Genomic DNA, 23,927 nt, shown 5'->3' on the forward strand with positions numbered 1-23,927 from the left:
TAAGGATCAAGAAAATATTTTCAAAACTATTGAAACTTATCTGTCTACCCACTTATCCTTCTTCTGTGTAAGACATTTGTCACATTCCATGAACATAAAATAACAGAGTTGGAAGGGAGGTCTTCTAGTCCAACCTCCTGCTCATCATATGTTTTAATGCTAAAATGAAAGTATTAAATTTTGTTAGAAATGCCTAATTCATCCCAATTTGCCCTTATAAACTTCATTAATTCAGCAAGTGTTAGAAAAGACATGGGGCTAATCAACGCTTCTTGCTTGCCTGGGATAAAAATGGATTGCTAGCATTTTTTTTAGATAATAGTTCTGTGGAGTCCTTGGTTTTCTTCCTCCACATGCAGAAAGTTTTCTTCCTCCACATGCAGAAAGTTTTCTTCCCTTTACTGGCACATCCTGGGCGATTCAGTCCCTAATGTCTTCCATAGTCCACCATTTCATGCCTGTCAGCCACAGAAGAAGGGGCCTTTGTGAGTTTGATTTTCCCCTTCAGATTCAGGGGAGAAATTACAGTAGCTGTTTCTTTGTTCATGCTTCAAGAAGATGAAATTGAGAAGAATTCTGCCTTTCTTCCCCAAGTGATGGATAGAACTTGAAAACTGCTTTGTTTTCAGAAACATATTCTCCACAGAAAGAAAAGCAATTGATGCTTGATTTCCTGGCAAGAAGTGATGGGTGGATGGATGAGCAGTTGTAGAGGAATTCAACAATTCAGAGCCCTGATAACTTGGATTCCAACAAAAAACTGGGTCTCAGTATGGCCAAAGTGGAGGAAAATGTTGAAATCTTGAAACAAAGAGTCATTTGCTTCCAATTTACACATAGGACCCAAGCAGTTGAAGTGAAAAAAACCCACTTAGCCTGGAAGTTAGAAACTCATTAATATATTCAATATTATAGTTTATGGCTTCTAGAATACAGATGTACAGAGGACGTTTAGCTTTGGACTATCTTTCTCTAAGCCTTTGAAAAAGGGAACAGAAGCTAATCTAAGTAACAGTTGACAAGTAGGAAGAGGAAGAATCTAACTTTTTAAACTGTTAATTTTTGAATTTTTTAAAAAAATCCAGGGATTTTTCCAGGGATCCAGGGATGGGGGGGGGGAACAGGTCAGGAGGGATGGGAGAGCCAGGCATCTAGGTGTGGTCGAAGGAGGAGGGAGCGGAGTGGGGGAGGTGAGGGGAGATAGCATTCCTGTACAGGGCTCTTTGATACCAACGGTCGTGGGGAGGGGCAGGTGCGAGGACAGATCAAGAGCGCGTAGTCGGTTGGGAGACCGGGGTTCTTGGTTATACACGGTCGTTTGTACCAACCCCTGCATACTAGGTGGTCAGGATCTACAGACCCAAGGCCTGAGACTGCTGTTATGCAACGCGAGGTCCGTTGTCAATAAGGCCCCCCTCATCCACGATCTAATTTTGGAGGGGGAGCCGGACCTCACAGGAATAACCGAGACCTGGTTGGGCCACGAGGGAGGCTTACCCCTCGTGGAAATGTGCCCGCCAGGTTATCGAGCATTTCACCAGCCTCGGGCCCAGGGAAGGGGCGGAGGGGTAGCAGTGATTATCCGGGAAGACTTGGAGCCGAGAGAGTTCACTGTGCCACAGACATCCGGGTGTGAGTCCCTTGTCGTGAGATGGGGCCCAGGGAGGCAGTTGGGCCTGCTGATAGTATACCTGGCTCCTCGCTATACATCAGCGGCCCTGCCTGAACTCCTCGAGCTGATCTCATCGGTGGCGGTTGAAACCCCCAAACTCTTAGTGATGGGGGATTTTAATCTGCCGTCGATGGGAGAAGCGTCTGAGGGGGTTAGGGAGTTCATGGCTTCCATGACAGCCATGGACCTGACCCAATTAATTCAGGGCCCTACTCACGAGGGAGGCCACACGCTGGACCTTGTCTTTGTCTCTGGCCAGTGGACGAGTGATCTGGGAATAGGGGATCCAACTATTATTCCCCTGTCATGGTCAGATCACTCACTTCTCCGGCTGGACTTCCCTGGTGCTACCCCCCGCTGCGGGGAGGCGGAACTGGAAGGTATTAGATGGTTCCGCCCCAAGCGCCTGATGGAACCAGATAGGTTCCAGACGGAGCTTGGGCCACCTCCTGTGGACCTGACCCGCCACCGAGTGGAGGACCTGGTAGACGCATGGAATAGTGCGACTACCGGGGCCCTAGACCGGATGGCGCCTTTGCGGCCTCTCCTGCGGCGACGAACCACCCTGGCCCCTTGGTTTACCGAGGAGCTAAGGGTGATGAAACGCCACAAGAGACGCCTAGAGAGTCGTTGGAGATCCTCCCGTTCCGAATTTGACCGAGCACAGGCACGAGCCTATTTGAGGACGTACCTTGTGGCATTAAGAGCGGCCAAACGTCAATATTGTGCCGCCCTTATTGCGTCCGCAGATAACCGCCCTGCCACCCTGTTTCGGGTGACTCGCTCCCTCTTGTTTGAGAGACCGCGGGAAGCCCCTTTACAGGGCAGAGCAGAGGAGTTTGGGAAATATCTACAGGACAAAGTCGCTCAAATCCGGATGGGATGGGCCCCTTTCAGTGGTCCAGCTGAGACGCCCGCGGCGAGTCTTGAGGGACCGCTTTGGGAGGAGTTTGACTCGGTTGCCATCGAGGATTTGGACAGGTTGCGTGGACGTCTGCGACCTACCACATGTTTATTGGACCCGTGTCCCTCCTGGCTTGTACTGGCATCCTGGGAGGTTACACGCGACTGGCTCCTGGGCCTAGTGAATGCTTCGCTGGGTGAGGGGCTCCTACCGACCGCCTTGAAAGAGGCGGTGGTGAGGCCCCTGCTCAAGAAGCCTTCCCTGGACCCAATGGACCTAGTCAATTATCGTCCAGTCTCCAATCTTCCTTTTTTAGCAAAGGTTGTAGAGAGTGTGGTAGCACAACAGTTCCCACGGCACCTGGAGGAGAATGATTATCTAGACCCGTGCCAGTCCGGCTTCCGACCCGGGCACAGCACGGAGACGGCCTTGGTCGCATTGGTTGATGATCTCTGGAGGGCCAGAGATAGGGGCTGTTCCTCTATCCTGGTCCTATTAGATCTCTCGGCGGCGTTCGATACCATCGACCATGGTATCCTGTTGCACCGGCTAGAGGGGCTGGGAGTCAGGGGCACCGTTCTACGGTGGTTTGGCTCCTACCTCTCTGACCGGACGCAACGTGTGTTGGCAGGGGAGCAGAGATCGACCCGGAGGCCACTCACATGTGGGATGCCTCAGGGGTCGGTGCTCTCGCCCCTCCTGTTCAACACATACATGAAACCGCTGGGCGAGATCATCCGTGGTTTTGGGGTGGGATATCATCTGTATGCTGATGATACTCAGCTATACATTTCCACCCCGAACCACTCCAATGAGGCCGTCGAAATGATGTCCCAGTGTTTGGAGGCCGTACGGGTCTGGATGGATGACAACCGACTAAAACTCAACCCTTCCAAGACGGAGTGGCTGTGGCTTCCGGCCTCCCGGTTCAACCAGTTGCTTCCATCTCTGGCCATTGGGGGCGTGCAACTGGCCCCCATGGAACAGGTGCGCAATTTGGGCGTCCTCCTAGATGCCCGGCTGTCCATGGATGACCATGTAACAGCCGTGGCAAGGGGGGCGTTCCATCAGGTTCGCCTGATGTGCCAATTGCGCCCCTTATTGGACCGGGATGCCCTACGCACAGTCACCCATGCGCTAGTGACGTCTCGCCTGGACTACTGCAATGCTCTCTACATGGGGCTTCCCTTGAGATGCACTCGGAGACTGCAGTTGGTCCAGAACGCGGCCGCGCGGGTGATTATGGGGAGGACTAGATACTCCCCTGTAACACCTCTCCTGCGCGAGCTGCACTGGCTTCCTGTAGTCTACCGAGTGCGTTTCAAGGTTTTGATTATGATCTTTAAAGCGCTTCATGGCACAGGGCCTAGTTACATGCAGGATCGCATCCTGCCCCATACATCCCTACGACCAATCCGCTCACACAGAGAGGGACTTCTTCGGGTGCCGTCCGCCAAACAGTGTCGGGGGGCGACACCCAGGAGCAGAGCCTTCTCTGTGATGGGCCCAGCCCTGTGGAATGACCTCCCCCGTGACATCAGGACTACTTCCGATCTCCGCTCCTTCTGTGTACAGCTGAAGACCCACCTCTTTCAATTATCTGGCCTGGCTCAACCGTAAATTTTTCTTACTCCTCCTGACAGTTCTCTTAAATCTTAAATTTTAAATTTTAAATTGTGTTTTACAATTGGGGTATTTTAATGGTGACTTTTAATTGTCCAATGTGATGTAATTTGTTACCTCCTCCGTGCATGTATGTTCTGTATATATGTATGTTTATTTGTTTGTATATGTTTTATATGCTCCATTGTACGCCGCCCCGAGTCCTGTCTGGAAAGGGAGCGGCTAATAAATTTAAATTTATTATTATTATTATTATTGAATCACAACGCTGTGAAGAAAACATTCTAAAATGCTACAGATCATAAGCTTCTTTTTTTTAAATGCACTGATGATAAAAACTAGAATTATACATGTAACATGAAACAAATTGTGGATATTAAATATTCTATTATTTGACTTTTTGGAAAACAATATTGTCACTTTTCCATTAGAAAATCAGAATCAGAAGCATCCTGAAATTAATTAAAGGCAAACTTCCTATTAGTGAGAACAATTACTCAGTCAAACAGCTTGTCTTCAGAAGTTGTGGGTGCTTCATCACTGGACGTTTTTAAGAAGACACTGGGCAGCCATTAGACTGAAATGGTATAGGGTCTCCTGTTTGAGCAGAGGGTTGGACTAGAAGACCTCCAATGTCCCTTCCAACTCTATTCTGAAATTCATAAAATTTAGTCCCCTGATGAGATTTTCTCTCCATTTTAGATTCTTCTGAAAAATATGATGTTTACCATTTAGTTTAGGAGATCAACTTTTTTGCGGTAGCTGAGCCTAGAAGCAACACTATCCTTGGGAATCTGATATTTTTGTCAAAATGACAAAAGTAGCCTTGTATGATTGCAATGCAAGCTACATCCCCGTCACAAATCTATTTAATACCATAGGGATTAAATAAATAAAATTCATAAAATGCACAGAGATTGTGTTATGATGATGTAGCACTGTTTCATATTTTATTAATTTTATTTGATTCCTATAGCCACCGATCTCAACAAACAATTCTATTATTATTAGTCTCTGCCTTGACCACTCTGTGAACTTCTGTTTAGAAGACAAATAATGTGGTAGAATAGGCAAAATTACTGGCAGAAATGATATAGAAATAGAAGAGGTGAAGGATATATAGATGGAAAGGTATTTTTCTTACTACTGTCGACATCCAAATTTTGTAGGTAAGTTTCACATTGTACAACCCGACTTGAATTCTATGACCTTCTGCTCTTCTGGGTAGATGTTCATGATAAGTCAAAAAAGCATGGATGGTAGAAAGAAACTGATTAAAACATTTCTGTCACCTAATAGAGATTATTGAGATCATAGAAAACACTTCCATTCAATATATAGTGTTTCTCTTTCCTAATGCAATTCCTGTAACTCATACTAGTCCATACAAGATTGGGATAGGAAGATATCAGTGGAAAAAGCTTCATTCCACTTCTATATCTCAGGAGCAATCCATAGACATTAAAAAATGTACTACTGAATGTTTTAATGCAAAGGTCTATAACAGAATTCCAATTTTCAGGAAGTAATTGTTTTCAACTGCAATCAGGAAAGATATTGACATATGTGTTTCTTATCTTCCAGCAAAGAATTCCTACAGGCAAAGAGATTCCTCAAGTTTCTTCAAAAAGGGTGGATACTGATAAAAGTTCATCAGAATGCAACTCAAAAGATGTAAGTCAAATCCATTTAGATTGGAAGTCAAGATCTAATCTGTAGTATAGGTGAACCTTGAAATATATGGGTCCATATCTATTTAACTGTAATTGTGGGAATATGACATATAGTGTTATATTAGGTGAATACAGATGTTTGATATTCAGGTGGTATAAAGAAGTGCTTTTTGATGTAATGGTGTTTTTTTCTCTTTGACTGTGCTTGACTAATAGGATGAGCAAAATTTTCAAGATAATGAGGCAACTAGAAAATATGTGATCTAACTACAAATTAGCTACAGTCCACTTGGAAAATTCACATGTGAATTCATCACACCAGAGCTGTTTATTTTCAAAATGTGTACTAACTTTTAACATACCTTGGAGCTTATGGGTGCTTCAATGTTAGAAAGTTGCCAAGAACAAGCTATAGTAGAGCTTTATACTGTAACATTTGCAGAAATGTTGCTGTACATAGTTTGTCCTTGTTAAAGCGAGAAATTTCTAGTTTTTTAAATGCAGAAAAAAAAGAAGGCAGGTGAAAGAAAGTGTAAATTACTAAACTATTGCAATAATTTATCTTGCAAGAAAAAAAGGTCTTATAAAGAAAAAATGAGTTATACATGGAGAACAAAATGACTACTAACAAGACAGGTTTCATAAAAGGCAAAGCGACACATTGTCAGATAACTAATGTAAGATGGATAGCAAAAATAGCAAAATAATATAAGGAGACTGACCTTTGCTCTGTTAACTTTGAGCAGACTTTTGGATCTTCAGATCTTGGCACAAAATGGAATATATTAAGGTTAATGGGAATTGCAGAACACGGTTATTTTTCTGGGAAACTTCTATAATGATCGAGAAACTATTCCATGAATTGAATATGGAGAAATCAAATAATTCAAAATAAGAAAGGAACTGAGATAAGACTCTGTATTGTCCCCATATCTATTTACTTTATATCGAAAATATAATGCATTGGTAAAGTTAGGGGGCATAGGACAGCTGTAATGAAATTAGGACATCCTCAAAATCATAATGAACTATCCACAGGAGTGTGAGTTGGGAGGACATATAAATTTTCTAAACAAATGAAATAAATAAAATAACATCATTTTGTGACTGGAAAGTAAAGATGAACTGGGAGATTCATTCTCAAAGTTAAAGTGGAAAATGGAAATTTGAGAGGTAATGTTAAATATTAAAAAGATCAGTATAATGTTTATTTATTTATATTTCCTATTTCTATACCACCCATTTCCTGAAGAAAGTGCTCTGAGTGATGTACAGTATACTATAAGCATATAAAGCAGTGTATAAAGTTAATATTAAAATTAATTTAGGATTCAAATTGTAAAGTTATAAAATTAAAATAAATCAGAGACAAAAAAAATCCCAAGAAGGCAATTTAATCCTGTTAACATTGAATTAATAGAGGGAGGGGAAGCTTTTCATGGCACCACACAATCCCATGGTTGCATGATCCTTTGTGCCTTCACACAAAGTTGTAGAGCCACGTTTTGAGCCTTTTTCAGAAGGCTAGAAGAGTTGAGGTCTGCCTCACCTCTGGCAGAAGGATATTCTGTAGTGCAGGAGCCAACAGCAGAGAAGGGTCTCTTTTTAGACTAATCTTAACCAACGTGCTCGGGAAATTTACAATTCACAATGAAAAAATGAAAGCAACAATTGGTTTTATTTCCTGATTTCAAAAATCAAGATGACTAATATACTGAATTTTTTTTAAAAGAAGATATGCATTAGAGGAAGAAGGCAATAACAAACCCAGACAAGACCACCAAGAATAGTACATTCTCTGATAACAAAATGATAAAATTTTAAAGTTATAAAATTGAAATAAATCAGAGACAAAAATATCCCAAGGAGGCAATTTAGTCTTGTTAACATTTGAATTAATAGAGGGAAAGGAGTATTTCCAGTAATTATGTATAGTTAGAGAAGGTAGACATCGAAAATATGGAAGCTAAATACCTTCGAATTATGGATCCAGAAATGGTTACTACAAACACCATGAACAGCGGGGTGGGTGGGGGGTGGAGTGAACCCCAATCAGTTCGTATTGGAAAAAAGAAAATGATTTGGTTTGGTTTGGTTTGGTTTATTTGGATTTATATGCCGCCCTTCTCCAAAAGGACTCAGGGCGGCGTACAACATTAAAAAACACACATCTCAAAAGTTAAAAAAAGATTAAATCCATTTCCAAAAAAATTAAATTAAATTAAAAACAATACATTTAAAATAAGTTAAAATTAAAATTAACAGGCCAGGCCGGCTTGCTGGAAAAGCCAACTTTTTAGGGCGCGTCGGAAGGACCGGAGGTCAGGGATTATGCGGAGCTCCAGGGGCAGCTCATTCCAGAGGGAAGGTGCTCTCACAGAGAAGGCTCTCCCCCTGGGGGTCACCAGCCGACACTGCCTGGCCGACGGCACCCTGAGGAGGCCAACTCTGTGGGATTGTACTGGACGGTGGGAGGCTACTGGTGGCAGTAGGTGGTCTCGCAGGTACCCTGGGCCTAAGCCATGGAGCGCTTTAAAGGTCATAATTAATACCTTGAATCGCACCCGGAAAACAACCGGCAACCAGTGCAGCCCGCCTAAAAGGGGTGTAACATGGGAGCACCTAGGTACCCCCATGACAACCCACGCGGCCGCATTCTGGACCAGCTGAAGCCCCCGGGTGCTCTTCAAGGGCAGCCCCATGTAGAGAGCATTGCAGTAGTCCAGGCGAGAAAGGACGAGGGCATGAGTGACTGTGCACAGAGCATCCCGATCCAGGAAGGGGCACAACTGACGTACCAGGCGAACCTGGTAAAAGCCCCCCCTGGTCACGGCCATCAGGTGTTCTTCTAAACTAAGCCGTGTATCCAGGAGGACTCCCAGATTGCGAACCTTCTCTGAGGGGGCTAAAATTTCTCACATGCTTTAGACAGGTGGTGCTAGTGGACAATGAACAACTGGGGGGGGGGGAGAGCAGAATTCTTGGCAAGCTGAGGAAGGAGGAAACAATAAAATGAATGAACAGTTTCATGATTACAGGAATACTCTTGGAAGAGATAATAATTATTAAAGACAGATTGAACTGGCAAGCATTTGTCTGTGCAGATGACCAGGAAATGAGCCTATTTTATAAGCACCCAATTAAGTAACTAATTGGGCTAGGCATATAAATAAAACAAAGTTTTCTCACCTGTGTAAGATAGGCTGTGTTTTCCTGTTCTCCTCTAACCTTTATATTATTTTGTGTGCTTGACAGGTTGCAAACAAAATAATAGGAACTCTGTAACATATTCAAATTGAATAATCAAAATAGATTCCATGGGGTTTGATGTGAAAATAAATTACTACTCTTTAGCACCAAGTGTGAATTTCTTAGAGCTAGCATTTCTCATTAAGCTTCTGTTTCCAATAATGATCTACAAGGAACTGTGTACAGTGGGGAAAGAAAAAAGAAATAATATGTAATTAATGAGCCCAAACTATATAAAATGATAGTCTGCTGAAAATATATGGTTCATTTTTTATTGCATTAGTTGCAGAATGTAAAACCAAGCAAAGGAGCTGCTTTGCACCTGTGTATATTTTCTTCCTTTGCATATATATATGCTGAATTCCTTTAGTGTCTGAAACTGAGCACATAGTTTTGCAAACTTTGCAAAACTAAAATATTTATTTACTGCTTAATTGTATTAAAAGAGTTTGTTTCCTTTATTCTATTCTATTCAAGTTTTTTCTATTCCACATTTAAAAAATAAAATTAGATTATATCCACAGAAAACATAATCTGTATTTATTCATTCAAGTAATTGATTGAAATTAATAAATTTATCATGACTAAGCTAGGTACGATTTATTGCAATTAGCCTCTTGTCAGTATGATTTATAATTATAATTAATCTTTTGTTAAGTAGGACACATAATCCCTTAAATTAACTAAGGGGTCATTTATTGAGTTTGCACATCACACTAAGCCTTAGTGATGAGCTTATTTCATTTATACCTGGCACGATGTCTGAACAACTATTGTGGTTTGTAAATAATGGTTATGGCATAAAATAAAATGTAAGGTATGTGGAATCAGTCAGATTAGATACAGCATAGACAGAAGATGGGAAGTAGGCAAGTCAAAAAGCTCAGACAAAGCCCTCCCTAGGGTTTTTTTTTGGGGGGGGGCTTGTAAAGGGGCAGCAGAGAAGTATAGTTTCAGTCTTGTAAGATTATGTCAATGTATTGTAGCCTTGTGATAAAGTAGAATTGACTTATCAGGATGTGTTTCTTATCTAGTTTGCCCTGCAAGGCTGACAAACAAAATAATTTCAAAAGAAAAATGTTAATCTGCCAATCTTGGTGGTCTAGTGCTTAAGGTACCAGGAACTCACCAGGAAACTGTGAGCTCTAATCTTTAGGATAGTAACTTTCTCTCTCAGCCCAAGATGCCAAACTCTAGAAAACAATCTCAAAATATTAGGTGTGATTTCCACTTATCCCATATTATTTGTTTAGATTATTGATTCCTTCAGTTTTAGACTGATTGAAGTGATTGGCTATTTTCATATAAATCATCACGCTCAGATAAATCAACACATTTCTCTTGGCTTATTTCACTATTTAGCTTCTGAGGGAAAGATTTAAATAAGCCAAACAATTCCTGAGTCAAGATTTGTTTTTTTTTTCTCCTCTTTTTTTTTAAAAAAACCTATTACTAATGAACTGTAAACATTCCTACTTGTTACACATATTCCATTTTCATCTAAAAGTTATAATTGGTAAAATAAACCCATTGTCTGAGATGATCCTTGTCTGCAGTATGCAGTTTTTGTAAACAAAAACTTGCTTCACTAGTTTAGATGAATATCTTTGTTTGTTGTTACTATTTGAAGCTCCAATTGCACTGTTTAATTGTCAAGAGGCATACAATCTGATTTCCTCCCCCACCCCCCACAAATTCTTTTAATGAAGATGCATACTTGAGTAATCCACTTTCATAATTTATGGTCCCAGTTGTGTACCTTGCCAGCTTTCCTGTATAATTCACTGGCTGAGTTATCTTTGGGAACGGCTGAATTTTTACATATTTTACTGATCAAGCTGCATATTTTATCATTTGAGTTTTTCGCACCCAGGTACTTTTGCTGATCAAAGTGCATGATAAACTGATCAAGGAGGAATTACTTTTAAGCAGAAGCCATTCTCCTGTTTGCTGTAACTATTTTAATAGCTCTCTATATGATTTTTAGGGTCTTTCTTTTATTCCTTTCTGCAAAGGAGGAATAATTATATTGCATCATGATTATATTTTATTTTTTAAAAAAAGCTGTTTTGCACAATAAGCAGAGGTTCAGCATCAATGAATTTTGTTCACTTAGGTTGCTCTTTTTCACAGCCAACCTACTGTATTTTAATAATGACTGATAACTAATATTAGCATCAGATGCAAAATAAATATAACTGACATTCTTAAGAAATGATTTTGAGCTAGAATCTCATAAAATATAGCACTGGGTTCTATTTCAGGTATTATGAAAACTGGAACTTCACTAATGTTGGTTAAATTATGTTGGCATGTTCCCCTTCATTGCAAATGGATATCAAAGGAAAGTCTTCACATCTGAGACCTTGCATTAACTGGGAGTATCTGACTAATCCCCATGGCTGAATTATAATTAGGAACAATGTTTTAAAATTTAAAACAATTGGAAACAACTTTTAGAATTTGATTGATGAACTTTGGGACTTTTCATCAGAATGAGATGAAATTAACAGTACAGGTCAATTGTTGGTGGGAAAGGGAAAGTAGGCCAAAGTGTATAGAAATTAGTGCAGAAGTGTTCAAGCTACATCAACTCTTGACTATAAGAATTGCTATGACAGACAATTTATGCAAGACTCACAAAGGCAGCAGTAATCTTTTGCAAATGTCATTTGATGGATACCTACACCCAACCTGCTCATACTTGATTTCTTTAGTGACACTGTCTACATGCTAACATGCATATAGATACTATCAATGTAACCAACGTAGTAGGGTTACATAAACAAATAACAATAGACACACACACACACACACACACACACAGACACAATTTAGGCAATCCAATGAGTAAAGTTATGAATAAAATATCCAATACAATAAAGTAAGCTTATATAATTATATTTTATACACGCATAGAAATTTATTTATTTCTTAATTTAGTAATGCTATCCTATGTGATGTTTCTAAATGAAAAAACAAATAAGTATATTTTGAGCAATAAATCACACAATGAAAATAATTGAATAGTAAAATCACACCATTCAAATTCACTGGCTATCATATTTATGTCAGCTCCGGCCAGCCCAGAGACCTGGAGCTGCCATCCAGGGGAGAAACCCGGGCCACCTGCCAAGACTCACCAGGCTTCACTCCTACACAAACAGCTGAATGAATCTACAAAGCTAGTGATAACTGACTGACAACAATCCACAATTAATTGCCAGGTGGTTTTTGTTCTGGGTTACGAGGGGATGGGTGTGCACACGCGCGGGGTGCAGGTTATCCTAATTACTAGGTAACTATAAAAGGTGGTGAGGAGCACCAGGTGGCAGCTCTGACAATTTATTCATTAGTGCTTTGTTGGTCAGTTCGTGCCGGAGGAAGAATATAAACTGCATTTACAAACCGTTTCTGTGTTTGGCTGTTTTCATTAACCCTTTGGAACCTGACAATTTATGAGATAGACTAGGTTAGAAAAAAATCTCCACAAAGAGTACTGGAATTCTATTGTTGCAAGATATGGTAACAGTAATTAAAATTCCCCCTATCAAGAAAATCAAGGTACATTAATCATGAGTTTTTTTTTCTCATCCCCTTGTCCCTTTCAAGGCTATTTTGGTGTTTATCAAACTGTTTTTGCATTCCTTCTTCAAGGAAATCTACATACTTTTCTATGCTGGCAAACATTTTGCATAGTTTCTTTTTTTTTTTCTGCAAGGACAAAGTCCATTTTTTCCAGATCAATTTTTTTTTATTTATTTCTTTTGGATTTCTAAACCACCCCCTCTCCCAAAAAGGGACTCGGGGCGGTGTACAGTCAAATAAAATGCAGATAAAATACAATAATATAAAACAATTAAATACTAAACATTTAGATGGAGGAGATAAGACTGTACAAGAAATAAATATACTATGGAAACCCTAAAAAAACATCCCCAATTAAAATACCCAAACCCAATTAAAATATATCCCCGGGAGGCAAAACTAAGAGAGTGCCAGGCCAGCTGATTGAAACAGGTGAGTCTTTAATTTTTTACGGAAGGAGCGGAGGTCGGTGGTGGTTCTGATGTCGGGGGGGGGGAGGTCATTCCAGAGGGTTGGGCCCATCACAGAGAAGGACCTACTCCTAGGTGTCGCCCGCTGGCATTGCCTAGCGGACGGCACCAGGAGGAGTCCCTCCCTGTGTGAGCGGATTGGTCGTAGGGACGTGTGTGGTAGGATGCGATCCTGCAGATAACTAGGTCCTATGCCATGGAGCGCTTTAAAGATGGTAATCAACACCTTGAAACGCACCCGAAAGGCCACAGGCAGCCAGTGCAGCTCGCGCAGGAGGGGTGTTACGTGGGAGTATCGTGTACTCCCCATGATGACCCGCGCAGCTGCGTTCTGAACTAGCTGCAGTCTCCGGATGCGTCCCAAGGGAAGCCCCATGTAGAGGGCATTGCAGTAGTCCAGGCGAGACGTCACCAGCGCATGAGTGACTGTGCGCAGGGCACTCCGGTCCAGTAGGGGGCGCAATTGGCGCACCAGGCGAACCTGGTGGAACGCCCCCCTTGCCACGGCTGCCACATGGTCCTCCATTGACAGCCGGGCATCAAGGAGGACGCCCAAATTGCGCGCCCGTTCCACAGGGGACAGTTGTTCGCCCCCTATGGCCAGCGATGGTGTCAGCTGGCTGAACCGAGGTGCCGGTAGCCACAGCCACTCGGTCTTGGAGGGTTTGAGTCTGAGTCTGTTGTCCCCCATCCAGACCCCGACGGCTTCCAAACACCGGGACATCACTTCGACAGCCTCGTTGGGGTGGTTTGGGGTTGAAATGTACAGCTGAGTGTCATCAGCGTACAGGTGTTACTCAACCCCAAAACCACGGATGATCTCACCCAGCGGCTTCACATATGCGTTGAACAGGAGAGGCGAGAGGAGCATTGAGAGGAGCATCAAGCATTGAACCATTGATTGCAACAGGAACTGACAAAATAGCTTGTCAACAAAGCCTGACATAATGGGCAGACAGACAGAGTGGCTGACCCAAAGTCAACCAGCCAGCTGAATATATGCCCTCAGTAATTATACCACATGTCTCCAATGACAGTATAACATCCAAGAACACACAAATTATATTACCTTAGTCCTTAGGGTAGTACCAGCCCATCAAGCATTGTGGTTATGATCATTTCTAGGTATAGAATGCCCAGCACAGAATTTCTATCTTCTGGAGATTCAGTGAAAATCATTGGCTCCTTCATATGCAGTCTTATGCAGACCAGAACCACTAATAAAAATAATAATATTAATTGCTTTTCTTGATTCTGATGAAAAGCGGAGTTAGAATCAACTGTCACCTAGGTTTTGTTGCCACTTGAACAGATTAGGGCAGCCAAAATCTCTCTCTCTCTCTCTCTCTCTCTCTCTCTCTCTCTCTCTCTCTCTCTCTCTCTCTCTCTCTCTCTCTCTCTCTCTCTCTGTGTGTGTGTTCTCTCTCTTTCTCTCTCTTTCTCTCTCTTTCTCTCTGATATCTCCCTCATCTGTCTGTCTGTCTGTCTGTCTGTCTGTCTGTCTCTGTCTGTCTGTCTGTCTGTCTCTGTCTGTCTGTCCATCCGTCCCTCTCTCTCTCTCTCTCTCTCTCTCTCTCTCTCTCTCTCTCTCTCCATCTCCCTCTCTATCTCTCTTAGCTAGATAGTTACAGAACTCCTTTCAAACAATTCTGTCATGATAACATGATGTGAATGAAGTACATTATTTGCACATTGAGGCATATGCTACAATACATCACTTGACTCTGTTTTGATCCTAACTCCCCGGCATTCATGCCTCAATATGAGAACTGTGGAAAAGTCGTGTATGTGTGTATTGGTATGTTGTATTAGATTTTCTTGCAATGCCATTGCGCATTGAAACTGATAGTGTTATTAATTATCTTTACCATTTTCCAATGATTTTATTGAAAAGCAACTCCTGGCAATCTTGCATTCATTTACACTGCCCCTATAATCCATCTCAAGGCAGAATCTTAGCTATTTTGCTTGCTGTTGAAGAGTACAATGGTTTGGCTTTATACGACAATGGGAGAATTTGGTGTTAAATTATCCTAATCAATGCTTCAATGAAATTGAGCTGTCTTTTTCCCCAGAAAACATAACTCGGCTTCAGTAACTTGCTCTAAATGTGGCAGCAATATTCCTTCTCCAGATTAAACAGTTCAAATATATGTTCATTACAGCTACCACATTGTGCCCTCCTTGCTTAATACAGTTGTCTCTCAGGTATACAGCCTCTTTCATTTAGTTATCCTCTACCTCCTTGTACTTTATTTGTCTGCCAGACCAAATAGAGATTGTAAGAACAAGCACTGGAAAAAATATAAGTCTGTTTCCAGCATTGATCCTGAAACATTTGTTGAGCTCTGCTGATTTGCAGAGCAAGGAAATCATCTAGGGAAGATTGACCTAATCTTCCACACAGTTCTCCAAAATTCCTTTTATTATGACACTCTATTAAAAAAAATGCTGTGGAAGCAGGGTGTCAATTCACTTTGTAAATCCCAAGAATCACCTAAACAAGAAACATTATTTTTTTCCAACATGAATTAAGTTAAAACTTGAACAATCCATTGATTTTTAAAAGTAGATTTGGAATAGATTCAGAGGGATAGTCACTTGCTCTTTTCTTCACCACTAATTATCGCATCTTGTGGTTACTGACATTCTCTAGTCTTTATCACAGCTGAAAGGACATAATGGAGTGGGACTGATAGTTCTCCATAATAAACTGGCCTTTGTTTAATATCAGTTTTATATTGCACTTTTTCATTCAGGAGCTCAACACTTACACAAAGCTCTTTCCACCAATTTCTTTCCCAATCACAAATTTCTTTGTGGTTGAAAGAAAATAACTATCACAAAGTCATCCTGTGAATTTCAGTGGCTAAATATGGGCTAGAACCTGGGTCTTCCTTGCACCAATTCAATACTTCAGTCATTACTTGCAGCCCAGAATCACTTCTTGTGAGAGAGGCAGCTAATTTGATTAGCAAATTAATTAATAAATCATTACATACCAGTAGCTTCTGTTCGATGTATTATTCATTTTAGAAGGCAAGAGCAAAACTTTTTTTAAGTATAGTTGTATTTATTTTGGCAAAATAAATTCAGTCTAGGATAAAGAATGATGAAGGGTCAGTCCATTATGGAAGAGGTGCCAAATCCCAAACTTTAGAAAGATCTATGGGGGATTCTTGGAGATCCAATGGAGAGCCTGTTCAATTGTTGCACTGTGTTTACATGGATGCTTTTGTTAAAGAATCTTGCTTTTCTTTAATTATTAAGTGTTTAAACATCTGTGATATTGTTTTGTTGGTTATATGCTGCCCAGAGTCACATACGGTAAGGTGGCAATCATATGAATTTGTTAAATAAATACACTCCCGAAAAACATTCAAAGTGGGTCAAGAATGGAACAACAATATATGTAGTTATCTCCAAAGTTCTGCATTCTGTAATTTTTCTGTAGATAATATTAATGGCAAGAGAGTTGGACATTTAAAGTCTCTCTTCCCAAAAAGTAACAAGGTAGCAGAGATATAGTGTCTGCTATTTTAAGGCAGACACTTCTGAAAGTCTATCATTTTCTCCACAGATAGATCTTTACCTAGAGCAGGACAGTTTGGGATCTTGGGGTGAATCCTTTTCAGCAGATTTTGTTTGGGAGATGCAATGTAATAAGTTGCTGCTTTCACAATTCTTAAGTGACAAGCTGCATTAGCTCTTCTCTCTTGGCTTTGTTTTTTTGTGTGTACCATGGGTCAATAAATATATATTTCATGATATACATTACAATACATAAGACCATGCATTTTGTACTATCAACATGTAACAATTGAATCCTTTGCATAACTGTTAAAGAGAACTTCCACTGCTCCCCTAAATTATGCTTCATTAGACTAATGCGCTTATCATAATAGGGAGATAGATTTATTAATTATTTTATTTAATTATAGTTTCATACTCAATGCAATAGATAAGAGCTAATAAACAATTCAGGAAAATTTCCAGTTTAGCAATTTAGTGTCTGATTGTCCCGTTAAATCAATGTCATAAAACCACACAATATTAACTAAACACATCATTGGTCTGTGGGAGGCTTACCTTTTTCAATTTTAGAATTATTGTTATATTCACCTAGACACCTACATACAATAGGATGGGGCAATAAAAGTAAATGTAATCTCAGTTGTATAAGTTTCTTGAGCTAGAATAATTAAATCACTTTTTTTGCCATGTATAATGGTAATGAAAAAAATCTGTTCCTGTCTATAGTTAATAAATGTGCTCATAAATTTTTACAGCCTTATTCTCAAGCACTAGTTAACTCAAACATTTTTTTCCTTGTTTCACGTTCTGAGTAAATTGAAGGAATTTTCTCCATCTTTTGTACAGATGGATTATCATGGCAGACAAAGAAGACAAATGAAAAATGGCACTACAAATTTTATTTTAGCATTGTTAGCTATGCTGTTCATAATAGATTAATGCAGGTTAAAAGCTCATCCTAAGAGTCAGGTTCCTCCTTCACTAACTTCAATATGATGTAATACATTCAACTTTGTTTTTAGCGTTAAAAGTTTTCCTTTACATTTGGGGCAAACAGGTTGAGGAAGGTGTTAATGGCCATTTTGATAAAATAGTAATAGTAGCACCAAAGAATTGGGGGAAGGAATGCACAACACAATGGTAAATGCATGAATGAGGGCAAAAAGGAGCTTTGGCACGAAAATGCTAAAGCCATTTTGGCAGGATGAAATATTGGCATGTTTCTCTGGCACAAATTGACTTTGCGGGCCCAGCTGCCATAATAGCCTTTTTTTTTTTTTTTTGCATCAAGTGAAATATTGCACAATCACATAATAGCAAATCCACATAACATGAGGGAAATACTGAAATTATTGCATTGTGAAAAAGGAAAATGTTATCTGAGGCATTGCCATATTGTTCATTCACCCATAAAGCACATGCAAATGGGCATTTCAGGTTCATATTTGTCAAAGCATTGGGGGAGAAATCTATTTCTAATTGACCTGAAAATAAACTCACCCTGAGACCTGCATTCATTAGAAGACAAGAAATGACGAGAGAAACTCATGTTATGATTTTGATATTAGGGTTCCTAGAAGATCTGAGTTTAAACCCATATCACCACTGTTCCTACATAACTTGGAGTGAAATTCCTTTTCCAATTTGGAATAATCAGATTGCCTTTTGTCAATATCTTGTGAGTCACTTGCCATTTCTTTCTTTCTAGTACTGAAAAAGTTTGATTGGTTGATATAGCAATAGCACTTAGACTTATGTACCACTTCACAGTGCCTTTACAGCTCTCTCTAAGCAGTTTACAGACTCAGCATATTACCCCCAATAACTTGGATCCTCATTTTACCCACCTCAGATGGATGGAAGGCTTAGTCAACTTTGAGCCTGGTGAGATTTGAACTGCCAGCAGACAGCAGAGGTATCCTGCACTACTGCACTCTAACCATTGTGCCACCAAAGCTCATGCATCTATTTTTATTTTCTAGGGGGAATTAACAGACATTATTCCAGATAGCCAACCTGCTTTCCACTTAGTAGGGAAAGATTATTGTTTTTTCTAAGGAGGACAATGCTTCCTGCAGATCATCCTCCAGATGAAAGATGTATGCTCTTCATTGCACTGCTAATTGCATAAAGAACTGACATAAAAGAGTCAACAGTCAGTGCCTCACAAATCATGTTCCTCTCAGTTTAAATATATATTTTTACCTTTACTAACTGACACACTGATAGAACTACTATTATTCTCAATGCAATCTAGTGTATGTGAGAACTAATTCAATATGTAGGGCAATCATAGTGAAAGGAATATGTAGTAGATTGCAGATTGCGATACATACAGCATAATCTCCTATTTTCACTGTTGCAATATTTAAAGAGGAAATAAATCACAAAATTGATAATGAGATATTATGCTAATAGGGGAAGAGGACTTCTTAATTGCCAACAGCATATATAACATAATGTAACTTTTTAATGCATGTTTATTCTTACTATCTGATTCCACATATTGTAGAACAAATAAGCTTTTATCGCTATGACAACTACAAGTCCATTTGCATAAGACAAAGAATTAAGTGTTTCTATCCCAGAAATACAGCTGTGCAATTTGAATTATTCTCCTTCCTACAGTTTCCCTTAGGTCACGTTTGTATCCTAGGAACAAGCCATATGAAACCAAATGAGACTTGTTTCTGAGGAGGCCTAAGTAAACTGATAGATATCTTGATGCAATTGGTAAAAAGGCTTATAATCACAGCAAAATTCAAGCCCTCTGAAGGATTTTCTCTGACTATTTTATTAATAACTGTGGTAGTCCTAGTATACCCATCCTCCTCATTGCCTTAATGGATGCTGCTAAGACTTTGCTCTCTCCCCTACATTGGGTCAACGGGGGAGGAAAGCTCACACATGTCATTTTGTGATGGGACTGTTGTGGCGTTTGGTATCATTAAGGGAATTTTAAATTGGTATCATTATTTCTTCATCTGTTGTTAGCGGCCTGGAGTTCTTTGATGTAATATGATTTATCAGTTCAATAGGAGCTCTGCTGCATCAAAATATTGACTCACCTTATCCAGTATGTTCTTTTATCCCAGAACCAATGAGATAGCTCTGGGACGTTCACAAGTAAAAGCTGAAGAATGCAATCTCCCCATGCTGCTTATAGCGATTGATAAAATCACCAGGGACAGATTAAAAAAATGTTTGCACCTTTCCATCATAGATATATTTCATGCCATTTCAACAACACACTGCAGTTTAAAAATACTGCAATAGCAACTTGCTTTTTTAAAAAAAAACGTGTTTTGAATGTAATTATATAAAGGTATTTTTGTCTCCATTTTATCCTGACTTTTATTAAGTCAAACCAAAATTCACATCTCTTTAATCAATACTGTAATTAAATACTGCTTAAGTTTTCTGTATCCATATAAAACTACAGAAAATTTACCAGGTTTAATTATGAACTAGGATAGTTTTTCATGTTTATTTTCTGTTCTTTGCATTGAGACCTTTCCTTCAAATCTTAAGAAAAGCAAAAGTAAAAATGGACAAACATTTTCTAAAGCATGAAACCTTCATTTGGGCAAAGATGATTCTATGAATCATTCCTACATGTGTTTAAAAACACAAATCAATTGTGTATGAATTATTAATTTCTAAAATTGGAGGTGATTGTTTAATAACATTTTTTCGACTTTTCAGATTGGCAACGCTTGTTCAGGAAGCCAGAGTAATGTAACAGATCCTAGCATGCAGGTATGAATCTTGTAGTTTTTGTACATTCCGTTCACCCAAATTAAATTCCTTCTTTCTTGTTATATGAATCATCAGCTTTGAAAGAGACACAATTTTCTCTACAATGTCATTTTTATCCTCTAGTTTTTTGTTTTTTTTTGCTTTGCCTGAAACCTCATTTCTAATCTATAACTCTAAATTATGTAAGGCAGATGTTTCAGGAAGATGTATTGATATAGGGAAAAGACAATGAAGAAAAACTCAAAATTGAGGCCATCCTATCACAGCTTTTTATTCATTGTCCATATTAGTTGATATTGGTATGGTCCAGTATTTTTTTACTTTATATTGAAATAACTTCATCTCTTTATTCCAATGTTACTGCAATTTTCATCTTCATTTTCTAGAAAAATATTTTTAGCATTATATTTGTCCTAGCCACTTTTCCACACACTAAGAAATTTGGAAGTATTGTAGCATAATCTAATAGATAATAGAGAAAGCCAAATTTTACAGATAAACATGTTATTTGCAACAAAGTTGTACATTTTTGTTCTCTCTGTTATTTCCTGTTAAAAATTTAACATGGTAGCAGTCCATCTTCCTTGTCTTGTCATTATTGGCAAATATATATAGAACTTCTTGATAATATACTATAACAAAACAATTCTGTTCTCTGCTGCACTCCAACAGTCTACCAAGTGATAGGTTTATATTAGAAAAAAAGAATAATTTCTAGATTTTCCATACAAGCCATATTTTCTCAAGAATAGTGAAATAATAATAAAAGCATTTTCTGGAAAATCTTCTTAGTGGACATAAATGGGTGTTTAGCTATTTAATGAGAAATATTTGCTATATTGCCTTGTTATTGTGTTCCATTTTCAACTGCTCTGTTCTCTACTCACACAAACCATCTATACAATGTCTTCCCTTTAGCCACGTATTTCCCCAAGCTAATCTGACTTGAGGAAAAAAAGGCAGCAATTCATTATGTTATTTCTGCTATATCAATTATCATGGCTGAACAATAGAGCATGCAAATGTTGAATTATTTTTAGTTAGGAAGGATTGGGCAGCTGATAATTTTCTTCTACTTTAGTTTATGATTTTTTATACCTCTTCTGCAAAGGAAATATTCTTTATTGGGAATAACAGTTTTGCATTGCAATGTAATCTATTTGCTTTTCAAGGGAACCTAATTCTCCAAATTGGAGAGTTTCCCTTTGAAGCAGATCAACCTTATTCTTTGGTGTCCAAATATATGTTTCCATTCATTGCAAGTCCCAGTGTAACATTTGAATATTGATCGTGTTTTCTTCATTATACCCACAGAAATCACACAGTCCTCCATGGATTAAACCGGAAAATAACAAATCAACCGAGAGAAAAGGAAGCAATGCTGAAGAGTCAGCTAAAATCAATGAAAAGACTCTGTAAATGCCATCTTGCTATCTTTAAAATTTTATTCATTTGCTATCGTCTTCATCTTTTTAGTCCAGAGGCATGAAAATGTACCAGGTTTCTAGAGCATGCAATTTTTTCACTATTTTATGGATGTTTGTAAATTAGTCAAGAAATTTCTGAAATAGATTGACTACTAGTATCTTTCAGCAATAATCCAACACAAATGGATGTTTGAAAAAAATGCTTTGTAATACAGTCCAGTTTTTTGAAATATTATTCTGCCCTGATCTGTAACTTGCTTATTATAAATCACTCTGTTTTGTAAAGAAAAGCTATTAAGAAGTTTTATTTTATTAACCAATTCTGTTTTGTAAGTATCTTTATTGCATACTAAGGTCAAAGCAGATCAACAACTAACTCTACACATACGCACAAATTCATTCTGACACCGTAGTGTCTGTCTTTCAGAACAAAATACTTACCTGTTTCAATTTTTTGCTCCTCTGGAATTGTTATGTAGCAACCATTTGGTTCCAAGTGGAATCATGTGTGCAGAGCAATATTTATTATCTAAACAACTATTGAAAGTTTTAGAGATTATATCTCATCAAATAAAATAGATTTATAGAAGATTGGTATGGAAAACAGCTCAGAAAAAGATTGGTAGTAATTAAATCTCATTCAAAGTAAATGGGGCTTAAGATGACCAGTTCATGTTTTATAAAATTGTTCAGGAAGCACAGTTGGCTTAAAATGATCGAAGCAATATATTTCAGAATCATTCTCTTTGAACTGTTGCCTGTTTCTTAGTTATTCTCTTCATATGGATTTCATGACTTTGAATTCCTCCTATGTAATTATGTCCAGACATATGAATAACTATTTTCTACATAATAGATAATTAGAATTCAAAGGAAGAAATAGTGCTCATTTAATGCAGACATACTAATTTTCTATTATCAGATGTTTGCCTTCAAATAATAATGATCACATGGTTAACATGTGAAAATTTATTTTTAGCTATTGCTAAAAATAATGATTATGAACAACTTCCTTACACGAACATACTACATCCTATACAACTGGTTTCCAATCTTTAGCAGTGCACTAAAAGGAACTTGTGAAAATTCCTTGTTAATTTGATTAGGGAGTGGAATATCCTTGTGCTTTATTAGTGGAGACAGAATCCCATAGAGACATTATACAGGTGAAACTCAAAAAATTAGAATATCGTGCAAAAGTTCATTTATTTCAGTAATGCAACTTAAAAGGTCAAACTAATATATGAAATAAGACTCATTACATGCAAAGCAAGATAGTTCAAGCCATATTTGTCATAATTGTGATGATTATGGCTTACAGCTCATGAAAACCCCAAATCCACAATCTCAGAAAATTAGAATATTACATGCAATCAATAAAACAAGGATTGTACATAGAACAATATCGGACCTCTGAAAAGTATAAGCATGCATATGTACTCAGTACTTGGTTTGGGCCCCTTTTGCAGCAATTACTGCCTCAATGTGGCATGGCATGGAAGCTAACAGCCTGTGGCACTGCTGAGGTGTTATGGAAGACCAGGATGCTTCAATAGCGGTCTTCAGCTCTTCTGCATTCTTCGGTCTCATGTCTCTCATCTTTCTCTTGGCAATGCCCCATAGATTCTCTATGGGGTTCAGGTCAGGCAAGTTTGCTGGCCAATCAAACACAGTAATCCCACAGTCATTGGACCAGGTTTTGGTGCTTTTGGAAGTGTGGGCAGATGTCAAGTCCTGCTGGAAAATGAAGTCAGCATCCCCATAAAGCTCGTCTGCGGAAGGAAGCATGAAGTGCTCCAAAGTCTCCTGGTAGATGGCTGCGTTGACCCTGGACTTAATGAAGCACAGTGGACCAACACCAGCAGATGACATAGCTCCCCAAATTAACAGAGCCTGTGGAAACTTCACACTGGACTTCAAGCATCTTGCAGTGTGTGCGTCTCCATTCTTCTTCCATACTCTGGGTCCTTGGTTTCCAAATGAGATGCAAAAGTTGCTCTCATCAGAAAAGAGGACTTTGGACCACTG

General features: G+C 39.1%; 1 protein-coding gene across 3 annotated transcripts in view; it reads left to right on the forward strand.

Moving 5' to 3' along the window:
* Positions 1 to 22,189, forward strand: part of LUZP2 (leucine zipper protein 2) — a 397,437-nt gene extending 375,248 nt beyond the window's left edge. For 2 of the 3 annotated variants that reach the window (XM_081936176.1, XM_081936177.1), the window contains 3 exons: positions 5,784 to 5,873; positions 20,419 to 20,472; positions 21,787 to 22,189. In XM_081936176.1, the coding sequence (XP_081792302.1) occupies positions 5,784 to 5,873; positions 20,419 to 20,472; positions 21,787 to 21,891 (249 nt within the window). In that variant the 3' untranslated portion in view covers positions 21,892 to 22,189. The remainder of the gene's footprint in view (positions 1 to 5,783; positions 5,874 to 20,418; positions 20,473 to 21,786) is intronic. The other variant, XM_081936178.1, reaches the window with a different exon arrangement.
* The last annotated feature ends 1,738 nt before the right edge of the window (positions 22,190 to 23,927 follow it).

The sequence above is a fragment of the Natrix helvetica genome (genome assembly GCF_964273705.1).
Source record: "Natrix helvetica genome assembly, chromosome: 1".
Taxonomy (NCBI): domain Eukaryota; kingdom Metazoa; phylum Chordata; class Lepidosauria; order Squamata; family Natricidae; genus Natrix; species Natrix helvetica.